We start from the raw sequence: 15,873 nt of genomic DNA, 5'->3' as shown, positions 1-15,873 counted from the left end.
GTGAGACTTCATCTGTCTGTTTGGTATGTGCCTGACACTTAATGACTGCAACCTCTTTTGGAAACTGTATAGCCTATATTAGATGTTTGACTGTTTGTGCATGGGATATAGGTGTTCCTGTTGATGTTAGGTAACCCCTATGTTTTCAAATAACTCCATAATCATGAACTACGGTGTGTAAATACTACGTGTAACGTGAATCTGTGTAAATGTTTACTCGTTTTCCTTTACCTAGCTGACATGCTCTTATGAGTGCTATAAGTTCGGCTACCTGAACTGAGTGTAAGCCTAATGACTTAACTTCAATTTTCTCAATATGTATTGTGATTGTACATCCTGTCACTAGCGAGCTATCATCCGTTTATTTTATAAAACATTTTCATCAGTAAAGAAACTTTAATCTAACTTCTTCAATGTAGTCTGGTAATATAGAAGAACATACACATTTACTTAATACAATCATGCTCATTGTCTTACTTGTCATGTGGGGTTTCTGAGGGCAATGATGCAGCAGGATTCTAACATTTCTGTACTGAAATGCTAGAAGAATGAATGCGATTTAATTTCATTATAATTTCCCATTGTATAAACCTTGCTACAGACACATGTCTAGTCTGTGCATTATTCAGAAGTTGTGTGACAGCACGAGGGACAATCAAATGTAACCCCCGCTGCAACACAATATCCTGTGTCTTTTCCACAACAATAGCTGCTATGGCTATAAACCTTGAACATTAAGTTAATGCTTTTGCTACCTATCTAATTGTATACTAATTGCCTTCTAAATATCCTAAAAAAGTGTTATCATCAGTACAATAGAAAACATTTTTTATAATTTTAGATGCCTAATGCCGGGGTAAAGGCTAGAGTCTTTTAATATTTTATTATCTATTTATTTATATAGCACCACTAATTCTGCAGCGCTGTACAGAGAACCCATTCATATCCTCATTCACGTACTCATAATATCTTCAAATGTCTCAATGAATTCAGGAATATGTTCAACTTTATCTGGCATATTGCTATGGCTGAAAATCCTAGTATTCACTAGCTACAGAATTGTGACATATCAAGAAATATTTGCACTGCTTTTATTTCTTTTTCTTTCGTTTTTTTTAAAAAATTTTATTCTGAGGTAAAGCATGTTCAAATATCAGGACAACCCTTTAGGAAATATAAATATCTCTGGCCAGGTGTCAAACAATTTAATCTTGTTAATAGATAAATGAATTTCCTCCGTCTTGGATACTTCTGAAAGAAAACACAATAATTGTTTAGTATCTTCACAGCAGAACATCATTCACATATTCTGGTTTCTGGTCTCCTGTGCGTTTGATTGCAAAAGATTGCAAATTATTCTTCAAACATTATAACAAATAATTATAACTGTCTATGAAACCTTATAAAGATTCAAACCCCTGTAGGTAACAGCAAAAGAAAATATTCTGAATAGTTTTTATTAGTTTTAAAAATCAACGCTGCACAAATTTATGACTGCAATAATTTCACAGAGATCTGCATTAGAATGCAGGGCAGGGTCCAGTCATTTGTCCGTTCTATGGTACAAAGACTGTGTTCAAACTCAGATTTCCATATACTGAGCTCCTCCTCTTGGCATGGGAATATATCATGCACCTCATTCCATAGGACGAGGGAGAATGGAGGAGAGACATGTTTGTAACATGGGAGACTTCAAAGAAATGAAAATCTGATGCAGTTACAAATCCCACTATGTTAAACACTACAGAGAAGCTATTTTCAATGTAAAACAGCTACTATCTTTCAATGCAACTATTTTTCTGATAAAGCTAACATAACATAGGTTTTGTTGCCGTATTTTAAATAACAATTAGTCTAATTCAAAACAGCAAAGAATTCTCAAAGTTTAAACACACACACATTGTGTTCTATGATCGGAGAATCAGTTCACACTACATGCCAAAAATGAAAAGCAATCGCTCTAAAAATATTTTAGCATACATGTCATTTGCAAAATCACTATTTAACATACATTAAAGACCTTAAGTATTCATCTCATGTCCGTATGCCAACACAGAAATGTATAGTCCCTTCCAATCTGGGTGTGAGATAATGACTTTGTCTTGTATTTGATCACTGTAAAACTGACAAATATTATTTGTTCACTTAATTCACTTAAACTTAAAGAAAGAGGAGAAAGATTTTAATTGGGGCACTGTTTTACAGACTAATTTTCATTAAAAAAATCCTTTACTTAATTCATTTAATTATTTCATATTCTATGTTCTGCTTATTTAATAAAGTTTGCAAGTGAAATATTAAAACATAATATGAGTTTATGAAAAGTGATTGGTGCTTTGTGTACACTAAATAAAATTGTTAAAAATATAACTCGGTAGTTTCTTGTCAATTTAAATTGTTAACCTGTTATTATATTACTTCATTAATCTAACAATGTGATTCCATTTGAAATTTATTGTAATAGTGTCTATATAAATAAACATAATAATACGGTCTATATTCACTGGGTTCACTGGAATGTTACTCAGAACCAATTTTTAGTAAGATTTTATTTTCGAGCACTTATGTCAATAACGGACACAAAGTTCCCTTATATATTTTTTATATTTATTGGTTAAATTCTCATAAGCCTGTTGTAATTCCTCTATTCCACCACTAGGGACATGTCTCTCTGCAGCATTCTTTAGCACATATGATTTTTAGAGGCAAAGAGTCTCTCTATATGTTGCTAATTAAATAGCACATTTCTTAAAGATTTTATTTTCTTTTTAGTTAATTAAGTATCCAGTTATGTCTTAAATGATGTTCCCCACTCTCTATTAAAATATCCCCAGTATATCTAGATCCAATCTAATAAGGTGGCATTACTTAAGATTGGGCACTAACTAAAGTGGAAATGACACGTTGACCAGTGTGTGTCCCAACGCTCCTTTCACTTCCATGCATCAAGGGCAAAATACTGTAATAGAATGTTCTGATCAGAATACTTTTCTCCTCTCTCTTTTTGTATCATTTCTAGATAGATCAGGTAGTTTTGTTTTAATTAACCCTTTCACAACCACATATCACACCTGTTTAGATAGGTCTTGTTGTGATGTTTAATATTATGCTTCCATGAAAATCTATATCCTTAAAAGATGTCAGGAGTTAGTGCTGGTCTGGGTCATACAGGGTTATGAATGTTTTGCTGCCATAGGAATGGACGGCTGCAGTGCTGTACAGTGACCACAATCATTAGACAGTAGCGGATCCTTTGTATCCATGTGCAGGTGATCCCAATAAATAGTGTTTGGCCGTACCCCATAGAGGGAATATTTATCTGCCTCTTTCATCAAACTGTCTTCATATCTATCACAATCCAGGAGGTGACGTATATCGTCCAGACGTGTTAGAATAAATGTCACAACCAAGATGGTTATGCTAAAAAAAAATATAGTCCGACGCTCTAAAACAAATAATATACAAATCACTATGTTTCAGCATATACATAAATAGGAGAAATTTTTACACATTGTAGCTATTTTGGGATAAGTTTACTTGCCAACGTCAAGTTATCTCCTGAGCTTATCCCAATATAGCTATAGTGTGCACAAAATTCTCCTATTTATGTACATACTGAAACATAGTGATTTGTATATTATTATTTTAGAGCGCTGGACTATATTATCTTTTGTTTTCACATTCATAGTGGTCTTAATTGTTCTGGCTGCACGTCTTGGTGTCACTGATCTCTAACATGGTTCTGCTCTCTGTGGACAAAGCAGGGTGACCCCACTAGAGAGCTGAAACATACAATTGGTAACAAATACAATTCCTTTCTTCTGCGTATAACCTCGAAATATACATACACTGTGCAGTAAGGTAACATGGCGTACACACGTATGATTGTAGCTTCTGTCCATAAGGAACATAATACTGACTATTGTGTTATAAAGTTAGTTATCTAGTTGACTCTGTGTAATTCAATGTTTATGTTTGTATATTGTCTATCTAGTGGTTCCTGATAATACAGCCAGGTGTGAGCCATAGATAATGTGGGCTTATTGTTTAATCACTGGGACTTAATGAGCTAACGAACAGACATCATGGCACCATATAGTTCACTTAGGAGAAGATTGCTACAGCAGGATATAAAGCTAATAAAAATAACACAGTACTAAGGATGGCCAAAACTTTAAATATTAAAACACCAACACAGTAAAAATAAAATAAATATACTCTTTATTATCAATTCAAATATAAATATATTCAGAACCACTTTATGCTGTTTGCAATGTCATAAAGAAATTTGGAGGATGATCACGTCTAGTAATATAGTGTTTATAGTTTTCTATTATCCAACGTTAAATTGCAGCATTGTGTAGATTAAGTTCCTTATTCCAGGTTAGGGCTGAAGCCTCCTGCATATGAAACTGAACAGTTGAAGTAAGCTGTCTGGCAGGGATCCCATGTAACCGTAAGCAGCGATGGGCACGGGTCTCTTCTGTGACCGACAGATAGGTGTAATTAGCGTCACCAATGTACTCACTGATAGCCGTCTCCATCTTGTGGGAAGGAGACAGCTCCAGCCTAGGAGTGAGCTGCAGAGAAGATCCACCGTGGTTTATACTGTAACCGATGACAATGGTATAAATGTCCAATTCAGCCTGTGAATGGCAATGAATTTCTTTGATCCTTTCATGAGCTCCAACAATATGTCATAAAAATGTCCTGACCGGTTTTTATCACCATCCAGGTAATGTCCACAGAGGGGATCTGCATTGTACACTGTCAGCACACAACAGAGGACCAAGCTGCTTAGATTCCCCCTTAATATTTGTTATTGAATCAAGAGCAGCTGTATGATCTGTGCACAAGACGGATGTTTTGTAAAACAACAAGTAATGTTTCTTTATGTCATTTTTATTCAAGTATCTGCTGAAGTATGTGATCTACTCTATGAATGTAGTAATTTCAGAAACATGACATTATTATTATTATTAGTAGTATTAGTATGATTATTATTAGATTAAAGGGGTGTCCTTTGAGATATGTCCCAGATGTGCGTCCTTACAGTGCAATAAAACAAGTCTGTGTGTTATGTCTTATTTTTATCAGTGAATCATATTGAAATCAGAGTTACTGCTGATACATAGAACAGGTCTTTCTGCTCACACCCTCTGCATAGACAATAGGTGAATCCTAAAGAAAAGGTCCATTTGTTGACATAACAGGATGTGAGAAACTGTGAGGTCTAATTAGAAGATTTTACCACCTGTTGAGGTTTTAATTAGTATTTTCCTTTGTAGTAAGTGACCTTAGGAATGTTTATATCTCATTTACAAGTCAGTGATGTTTACATAAGACTGTGCATTGATGAAGGAAAACTCACACATTTTATGAAACCCTAATTTAAATATTACCTGGAGACAAACAGGCTGAGAATATATTTTGGTCATCCAGGAACCTACTGAGGAGAGATGGGGAGGAATAACTAAATATTAATGTAAATTTTTAAAATATGCATAAATATATTAATGGACATTTCTAGGTTTTCTTCCACACTGTATGAGTCATATATGTAAGTATAGGAATAATTTAATTCTCCCATAATCTTAAATGGAAACTTTTGTTGCACAATTACTTAAGATTAGGACCAAATAGTTCCATGAGCCAACCATTGATTACATGATAATATAGTAAATGTAGTTTAAAAATAATATATTCTCTATCAGTACTGTGGTATCATGTGTGTAATATATCTATATATTCTCTATTAGTACTGTGGTATCATGTGTGTAATATATCTATATATTCTCTATCAGTACTGTGGTATCATGTGTGTAATATATCTATATATTCTCTATCAGTACTGTGGTATCATGTGTGTAATATATCTATATACTCTCTATCAGTACTGTGGTATCATGTGTGTAATATATCTATATACTCTCTATCAGTACTGTGGTATCATGTGTATAATATATCTATATATTCTCTATCAGTACTGTGGTATCATGTGTGTATTATATCTATATATTCTCTATCAGTACTGTGGTATTATATATGTAATATATCTATATATTCTCTATCAGTACTGTGGTATTATATATGTAATATATCTATATATTCTCTATCAGTACTGTGGTATCATGTGTGTAATATATCTCTATATTCTCTATCAGTACTGTGGTATCATGTGTGTAATATATCTATATATTCTCTATCCGTACTGTGGTATTATATATGTAATATATCTATATATTCTCTATTAGTACTGTGGTATCATGTGTGTAATATATCTCTATATTCTCTATCAGTACTGTGGTATCATGTGTGTAATATATCTATATATTCTCTATCAGTACTGTGGTATTATGTGTGTAATATATCTATATATTCTCTATCAGTACTGTGGTATCATGTGTGTAATATATCTATATATTCTCTATCAGTACTGTGGTGTCATGTGTGTAATATATCTATATATTCTCTATCAGTACTGTGGTATTATGTGTGTAATATATCTATATATTCTCTATCAGTACTGTGGTATCATGTGTGTAATATATCTATATATTCTCTATCAGTACTGTGGTATCATGTGTGTAATATATCTATATATTCTCTGTCAGTACTGTGATATCATGTGTGTAATATATCTATATATTATCTATCAGTACTGTGATATCATGTGTGTAATATATCTATATATTCTCTATCAGTACTGTGATATAATGTGTGTAATATATCTATATATTCTCTATCAGTACTGTGATATCATGTGTGTAATATATCTATATATTCTCTATCAGTACTGTGGTATTATATATGTAATATATATATATATTCTCTATCAGTACTGTGGTATCATGTGTGTAATATATCTATATATTCTCTATCAGTACTGTGGTATTATGTGTGTAATATATCTATATATTCTCTATCAGTACTGTGGTATCATGTGTGTAATATATCTATATATTCTCTATCAGTACTGTGGTATCATGTGTGTAATATATCTATATATTCTCTATCAGTACTGTGGTATCATGTGTGTAATATATCTATATATTCTCTATCAGTACTGTGGTGTCATGTATGTAATATATCTATATATTCTCTATCAGTACTGTGGTATCATGTGTGTAATATATCTATATATTCTCTATCAGTACTGTGGTATCATGTGTGTAATATATCTATATATTCTCTATCAGTACTGTGGTATCATGTGTGTAATATATCTATATATTCTCTATCAGTACTGTGATATCATGTATGTGTTATATCTTTATGTGACGAAAACAGGATGCATTAGAAATCATAATACAAGTGCATGAACACTTTCCTGTGTTAGGCTCACACACCAATATACCTGTAACCATTTGAATCTGGGTATAAACAGATTTTGACAGATTTTTTTATATGTTCTGAATTTTATATCTTAAATATCAAAGAGGTTTGCAGCAATCCTTACAAAGTTGGAGATTCGTCTTTCCATTTGTACAGGTGATTAGTGATCAGTTGGGATGAATACATCACATATAAATACTGAGACTGTGTCACCTGGATTCATCCTTCTGATGAAAGTCCAACAGCACAGAAACGTGTCAAGGTTCTTACTTCAGTCTCCCTAAGGATTGGTCACATTATTTTCAGAAGTAGATCTCTGCTTTCAGCATTTATGAAATTCGATATCTATGATGAGCCTATTTTTCCCTGTTATTTTAAGGCAGAACACTGGTAATTGAAGGGTTTTAGATCTCAACATTTATCACCTGTAGACTGACTGTCTGTTTTCAATCCCAGATTCCAGGAATGACATTGCACAGTGAACTCAGGTGACATTAAGTTACCTGATATATGATCATTGTTAACAGCTAGTTCTAATAATTGTATACATAAATCTTTCAATCATGTTCCTGAGGGTGCTATCATCTGCTTTATAACAATTGAAAAGGAGTTTTTTTATTGTGTATTAAATAGATTTGATAGTTATAAATGAGGTTCTGCTATATGTATCATTCTGGCTTTATTCTGATGAATATCCTCAATAATCTGCATTTACAATTTCATTTATATTAAATAATTTACTTATATCTTTTGTTATAGTGTATTTTTAACAATGAATAAAATTAATATCAGAGTTACTGCTGATATGTACAATAGGACATTCTGCTCACACTCTCTGCCTACACAATAGACAAATCCTAAACGAAAGGTCCAGACTGTGCTGATCTAATTAGAATGTGAGATTTTACCACCTGCCAAGGTCTAATTAGTATTTTCCTTTGTATTCAGTGACCTCAGGAATGTTTATACCTCATTTACATGTCAGTGAGATTTACATGAGAGACCTGGAGAACAGTCTGAGAACCTTATGATCATCCCGGGAACTATTGAAGAGAGATGGGGAGGAATGACTATAAATAGGCAGTATCAGCCCAGTGTTAGTGAGTTGGTGGCTGGAGAGCTGGAAGGAGGGAACAGTAAGAATGATCAGGAGGGAAAGAGATAGAAGGAGAAATCTTCAGAGTAAGAATATACTGATATATACACAAACATTTATAAGTGTTATATTATAGATATTGTATTGTACTTATGGGATGTGTTTTTGTCTTAGCAATGTTTATATAGTTATTATCACAATCTAACAGCATTATAATTATTAGAGTACATTACTGTACATTGTATATTCTGCACATTGTATTATCTATTAGTAAATGTTATATTGTAAAACAAAGCTGGGTTGCATGTGTTGAACTTTAAATATCCTGATAATACACTGTACATTATATGTATCTGCTTTCTCCTATGGTTGCAGTGTAGTTAGATATACATGAAACATTATGTATGTAATATATACATAAACATATTTATGGACATTTCTAGATTTTCACCTAAATTGTATGAGTCATATATGTAAGGACGGGAAAAATTTAGATCTCCCATAATTATAAAAGTCAACAATTGTTGCACAATTGCTTAAGATTATGGTTCAAATAGTTTTATGAGCCAACCATTGTAAACATGATAATAAGTATAGTTTGGCAATAATATATATTCCCTATCAGTACTGTGGCATCATCTGTGTATTATATTTATATATTCTCTATCAGTACTGTGGTATCATGTGTGTAATATATCTATATATTCTCTATCAGTACTGTGGTATCATGTGTGTAATATATCTATATATTCTCTATCAGTACTGTGATATCATGTGTGTAATATATCTATATATTCTCTATCAGTACTGTGATATCATGTGTGTAATATATCTATATATTCTCTATCAGTACTGTGGTATCATGTGTGTAATATGTCTATATATTCTCTATCAGTACTGTGGTATCATGTGTGTAATATATCTATATATTCTCTATCAGTACTGTGGTATCATGTGTGTAATATATCTATATATTCTCTATCAGTACTGTGGTATCATGTGTGTAATATATCTATATATTTTCTATCAGTACTGTGATATCATGTGTGTAATATATCTATATATTCTCTATTAGTACTGTGGTATCATGTGTGTAATATATCTATATATTCTCTATCAGTACTGTGGTATCATGTGTAATATATCTATATATTCGCTATCAGTACTGTGATATCATGTGTGTAATATATCTATATTTTCTCTATCAGTACTGTGATATCATGTGTGTAATATATCTATATATTCTCTATCAGTACTGTGGTATCATGTGTGTAATATATCTATATATTCTCTAGCAGTACTGTGGTATCATGTGTGTAATATATCTATATATTCTCTAGCAGTACTGTGGTATCATGTGTGTAATGTATCTATATATTCTCTATCAGTACTGTGGTATCGTGTGTGTGTGTTATATATATATATATATATATATATATATATATATCTACCAGTACTCTTGTGTAATTTGTGTAATATATGTACTGTATATCATAACTTTATGATTACTCCAGATAGTGTATTTTCTCCAAGAGGTAATTAATATGAACAGGAAATACTATTTCTCAGTTAATGTTCTGAAAATTTGTTTTATATATTCTTATTTTCCTATAGATTCTCAGAAAATTCCCATTCACAGTCATGTATATTAGTGTGTGTCCAAACTACATCCCTTCAGGTGTCCAAAATATAATTATGTAGTATTAAAAAATGTATCACTACAATCTGAGGTAGTTACCAAGTTATCACTTCCATATTCTATGTATTTGTATCAGTGATTCCATCCCCATATCAGCCATAAGGGGCCACGAGTGCGACCAAATTAATAGACTGAGCAAGAAGTGTTTTATTTTGCACTATATAGAGAAGTGTTTTACACTGTATTGCAAATTGTTATCTTAGTGCTAATTATATGGAATTATGGAATAAATGGAAATCATTCTACTTACTATAGTATAAACTGTCAGATGTGATATAAAGTAAGAAGTGACCTGAACCCTATAATTATATAAGAGATTATTGGTGGGAGACACTGCACCACTAAGGTAAATGTAATACAACATTGTTTAAAAAATATAGAACACTAACTAGTTAACAATGACCTTAGAGGTGACGTCCTTCCCCCCTGTGTTACATTCTCACATATATCTTCTATTACTACTGATCACATTATCATTTTCATTGTAATAGATTGTTTGGGAAAACTAGATATAAATAAATATTTGTTCTAAACAATTTTTTCTTGTCACAACATTAGTGAGGACTGAGAGAGTCTTCAATACTGAGATCATTTATCTTTCCTCCCTGTAATAGTAACACTTTGTCCTGGGAGAGCTCCTCATAGAGAAACACATAAAATAAGGAAAAAGGATGATAATAACTGGGATAATTCATTGGTATTTATACCGATGTAGTTTCTTTATCATGTGGGAATAATACATATTTGCTTTAAATTGAATAATGGTAACAACAGACAGATCTGCCTATACTAGGAAGCATTTTAGAATTATCACAGTAAAGAAATATAAAAACAATGGTTAACTTAACTGGATAAATTATTATAGGGCCATCATATGATTTATGCCAGCAAATACCTTAATTATTGCTTCACTATAAACCATGCACCCAATTTTCTTCAATATACGATATGTCTATTAATAGAGATGGTTATGTACTCTAAAGTCCAAACACTATATTGCGGAATTACCCCATATTATTTATATATATATATATATATATATATATATATATATATATATATATATATATATATATATATTATATAATATAAGTTATACTATATATAAAATAATATATTATGTGACTCCAGAGTGCCTTCTTAAGTGAACTTATTGACTATTTTGTTCACGGGAGCACCACCTACAACTAAATATGTAAACTGCTTTATTAATAGTGAGTAGGTGATGAGTCCATTATCTCCTGTGCGGATATATCACAGCTTTGTGTCTTGTAAGGATGTACAGAGAAAGCCTTCACAGTGTTTATTTAGAATGTATGTATGTAATTTTAATTCTACTTTTAATACCTTGGTATCTTTACCATATTATTAGTGACTTACTCAGTGTTCTTCATCTGATTTTGAAAATCTGTTCTTGGCTGGTCGAAGATGTACAAGATCTGAGGCTTTATCTTCAGGATAACGTGTATTTATTACATAATACTTTATATTATGGCTTATTTTTAACAGTGAATCACATTGAAATCAGAGTTAGGGCTGCCTAGACAATACATACATACATAAAAAACAAAAGGTCTATTTGTTGACATAACAGGAAGTCAGATACTATGATAATCTAATTAGAATGCAAGATTTTACCATGAGTCAAGGTTTCTTTTATAGTAATTGATTTTAGAAATGTGTATACATCATTTACATGCCAAGAAAGTGAGAGACCTGTAAAGAAACAGTCTGAGAATATGTTTTGGTCATCCCGGGACCTATTGAAGAGAGATGGGGAGGAATGTCTATAAATAGGCATTATCAGCCCAGTGTTAGTGAGTTGGTGGCTGCAGAGCTGGAAGGATGGAATAGTTAGAAAGATCAGGAAAGAAAGTGATAGAAGCAGAAATCACCAGAGTAAGGTAATTTTATTGATACATAAACACAATTGCGCATATATTATGTTGTAGATATTGTATTGTTATATATGTGTGGTGCGTCTATGTCTTTACAATGTTTGTATTGTTAGCAATGCAACCTAACAGAATTATAATTATTAGGGTAATCATTTGTTCTTTTTATATTCTGTAATTTGTATTATCATTAGTAAATATTGAAAAACAAGATTTCTTTCCTCATTTTGATCTGTTTTTCTTCTAATGTAACAGTGAGTATGTGGAGAGTACTTAATCTCCTATAGGGATGTATCACAGCTTATTGTCATCTGTGAGTGTACAGATAAGTCTCCACAGTTTTATTTATGAATATATGTGGCAATATACACAAGAATAAAAATAATTGCAAATGGTTGGGTCATATTTGCTTGTGTATAAAATATATTTGTCTTCTGTACAAACATTACTTTTGTTAAAGTAGATTAATTATTGTATAAGGCTTCTAAATATTAACAAACTTTTTTTTCTTAGGTGAATTAATGAACAGGATCACACTCAAAACAGAAGACATTTTGGGAAAGGACTTTGTACTCTAAACATGAGTGTTCCAAAAGAATAGTCTCATCTACATGTCATACAGACTACAAACATCAGTTCTTCATAAACTCTTTTGAATTTTCACAATCTTATTTTATTTTTTAATAGAAGAAACCTTCTACAAATAAGTTGCTGGTAACTAATACGCTAGAAGTCCTATCTATGCTCTGAATGTCACAAAGTTTTTGCTTGTAAATCACAACTACATCAGAGGACTCACACAAGAATGAAGCCATATAAATCCTCTGAATGCTACAAGTGTTTTACCAAAAAGTCAAATCTTGATGCACATCAGAGGATTCACACAGAAGAGAAACCATTTAAATGCTCTGAATGTATCAAGTGTTTTTCCCAGAATTCACATCTTGTTGCACATCAGAGGATTCACACAGGAGAGAAACCATTTGAATGCTCTGAATGTAGCAAGTGTTTTACCCAGAATTCACATCTTGTTGCACATCAGAGGATTCACACAGGAGAGAAACCATTTAAATGCTCTGAATGTAGCAAGTGTTTTACAAAGAATTCAAGTCTTGTAAGACATGAGATGATTCACACAGGAGAGAAACCATTCAAATGCTCTGAATGTAGCAAGTGTTTTACCCAAAAATCAGATCTTGTAATACATCACAGGATTCACACAGGAGAGAACCCATTTAAATTAACCATTAACACACTTTTTTCTCTTAGGTGAATTAATGAACAGGATCATACTAAAAACAGAAGACATTTTGGGAAAGGACTTTGTACTCTGAACATGAGTGTTCCAAAAGTATAGTCTCATCTACATGTCATACAGACTACAAACATCAGTTCCTAATAAACTCTTTTGGATTTACAATGTCTTATTTTTTTTTTTAATAAAAGAAACCTTCTACAAATAAGCTGCTGGTGAATAATGTGCTAGAAGCCCTATCTATATTCTGAATGTCTCAGAAGTTTTGCTTATAAATCACAACTGACCATACATCAGAGGACTCACACAAGAATGAAACCATTTAAATGCTCTGAATGCTACAAGTGTTTTACCAAAAAGTCAAATCTTGATGCACATCACAGAATTCACAGAGGAGAGAAATCATATAAATGCTCTGAATGTAGCAAGTGCTTTACCAAAAATTCAAGTTTTGTAAGACATGAGAGGATTCACACAGGAGAGAAACCATTCAAATGCTCTGAATGTAGCAAATGTTTTATTCAAACGTCATCTCTTGAAAAACATTGGAAGATCCAGACAGAAGAGAAATTATTTTAATGCTCTGAATGTACCAAGTGTTTTACTCATAATTCATGTTTTCTTGCACATCAGATGATTCACACAAGAGACAAACCATTTAAATACTCTGACTGTAGCAAGAGTTTTACCCACAAGCCAGCTCTTATACAGCATCAGAGGATTCACACAGGAGCAGCAAGTGTTAAATTGAAAGAAGAGCACTTGTCACTCACCAGAAGATTCATACACAAGAGTCACCCTGAGGATCTGAATGTAGCATATGTATCATAAGCAAGTTATGTTGTTCTATCACCATAATATCCATATAGGGGATATGCAGTTTTATTTTTTTTTAAATCTAGCAAGTGTTATATATAACATCAAGGCCATGTTATATGTCAGAGAAGACTAGAGGGGTCTGGCAAGGGGACTTGGGGGCATTTTTCATATGGGAAGGTCTAACTGTAATGATCTAGGGCTGCACTACACAATCACACAATGACAATGGGGCAGCCCTTCCTGAGCTCTGTAATATACAGCTGCTCTGCTCATGCAGGTAAAGGAACTAGTAGAATAAAGAACGTTCTATCCAGAAGAGAGTTCCAGCAGCTCTTCTCAGTACTGGGATTCCTTCTATGACAGGCAGAGCTATGAATACCGAACATATCTAAACTAACACTGCACACTGCCCTGTTCTACACTACATGTGCTCCTATTGGTCTCTGTTACATCTCCTTAATGTTTCCCTCATACCGTTCAATTGCTATCTTGGTTGCTGTATTCCCTAATAACCAATCAGATCATCACATTTGTTGTTTTGATGACACCAGAGTGCTAATAGCTGATATCTAGTTTCTACGGGTTACAGCAAATCCTTGTTCTTCACACCATGTTATTATATAAACCTCAAGGAGGAGACATTGCTCCTCAGTCTACTTGTATTTTATTAGTTATCCAAATCATACAGCGCTGACCTGTATATAGACTGAAGAACAATGCTCACACAATATCTGTAATTAAAATTTATTTTACTGGCGGCTGTTTCTATAACACTTGATGTTGAATAAAATCTGATCATGATACATGCGGAAATTCTGTTTTTGATTGTGGAACTAACATCTTTTTTCAGTATTAATTAATATTGTGCACTCTGCTATATTTTAGAAGATGGAACCAGAGGTGATATTTATGGGGTTGTGTGATGCTGATAATATGAGAGCCAATAATAAAAACACTGCAAAGACCAGTTATCATTATTAACATAAAGCAAATGTATTAGAGGGATGTAGTAGAAATGTCTACAATGGAATTTGAAGAAGCTTTGAAATGTAAAATGTCTAAATCATAATGTTGACTGAGATATTGTCTACACTGTTATAATGTTGACCAAAATAATTTATGTTATAACGACACTCTTCACATTATATTAGGGATTTTAGCAACATGTAGTCGCTATCATTTACATCACCTCTGGGTTCTTCACTACGTTATATTTGTCAACTATGCCCTTTTTTTTCACTCTTTGTTTTCAATTATTATTATCTTTTGTTTATAAGGCACCACAAGGATTCTGTAGCGTTGCACACAGGAGGTTAGAGTATGAAACACAATGACAAAACGACAAGTCAAAAGTGAAAATATTATATAAATTTAAACAACAAAACAACATAATTATATAAGGAAAATACTAGGAGATATCGCCCTGTTTATGAGAGCTGACATTCTAGAGGGGGTGGGTGGACACAGAGTGGGTGAAACAGAGTGGGGTGAGTTGAGGTAGGGGATGGACAGGTGGGAGAGTTAGGAGGAGGGCTGGTAGGATTGAATGAAAACATGAGATTTAAGGAATGTTTGAAGGTTTTGAAGCTGATTGATAGTCTAATTGGGAGTGGGGATGTGTTCCAGAGGTTGGGAACAGAATTGGAGAAATCCTGATGGTGGGAGTGGGAAGAGGGAATCAGTGAGGAGGTTGGGCTGCTGTCATTGGCTGAGTGGAGTAGGTGGGAGGGAGTGTGAGGGTAATGAGGTTGGATATGTAGTGCGGAGAGGAGTG

General features: G+C 32.9%; 1 protein-coding gene across 1 annotated transcript in view; it reads left to right on the top strand.

Moving 5' to 3' along the window:
• The window catches only part of LOC142150353 (uncharacterized), a 68,513-nt gene extending 55,154 nt beyond the window's left edge, over positions 1-13,359 (top strand). Inside the window, 2 exon segments of the mRNA XM_075205550.1 lie at positions 12,879-13,191; positions 13,295-13,359. Coding sequence (XP_075061651.1) covers positions 12,879-13,191; positions 13,295-13,359 — 378 coding nt within the window.
• Positions 13,360-15,873: the final 2,514 nt, after the last annotated feature.

Source organism: Mixophyes fleayi, chromosome 4, assembly GCF_038048845.1.
Source record: "Mixophyes fleayi isolate aMixFle1 chromosome 4, aMixFle1.hap1, whole genome shotgun sequence".
NCBI classification, from domain to species: Eukaryota; Metazoa; Chordata; class Amphibia; order Anura; family Limnodynastidae; genus Mixophyes; species Mixophyes fleayi.
Note: the sequence above shows the minus strand (reverse complement) of the source record. Positions and strands in the feature narration are given on the sequence as shown.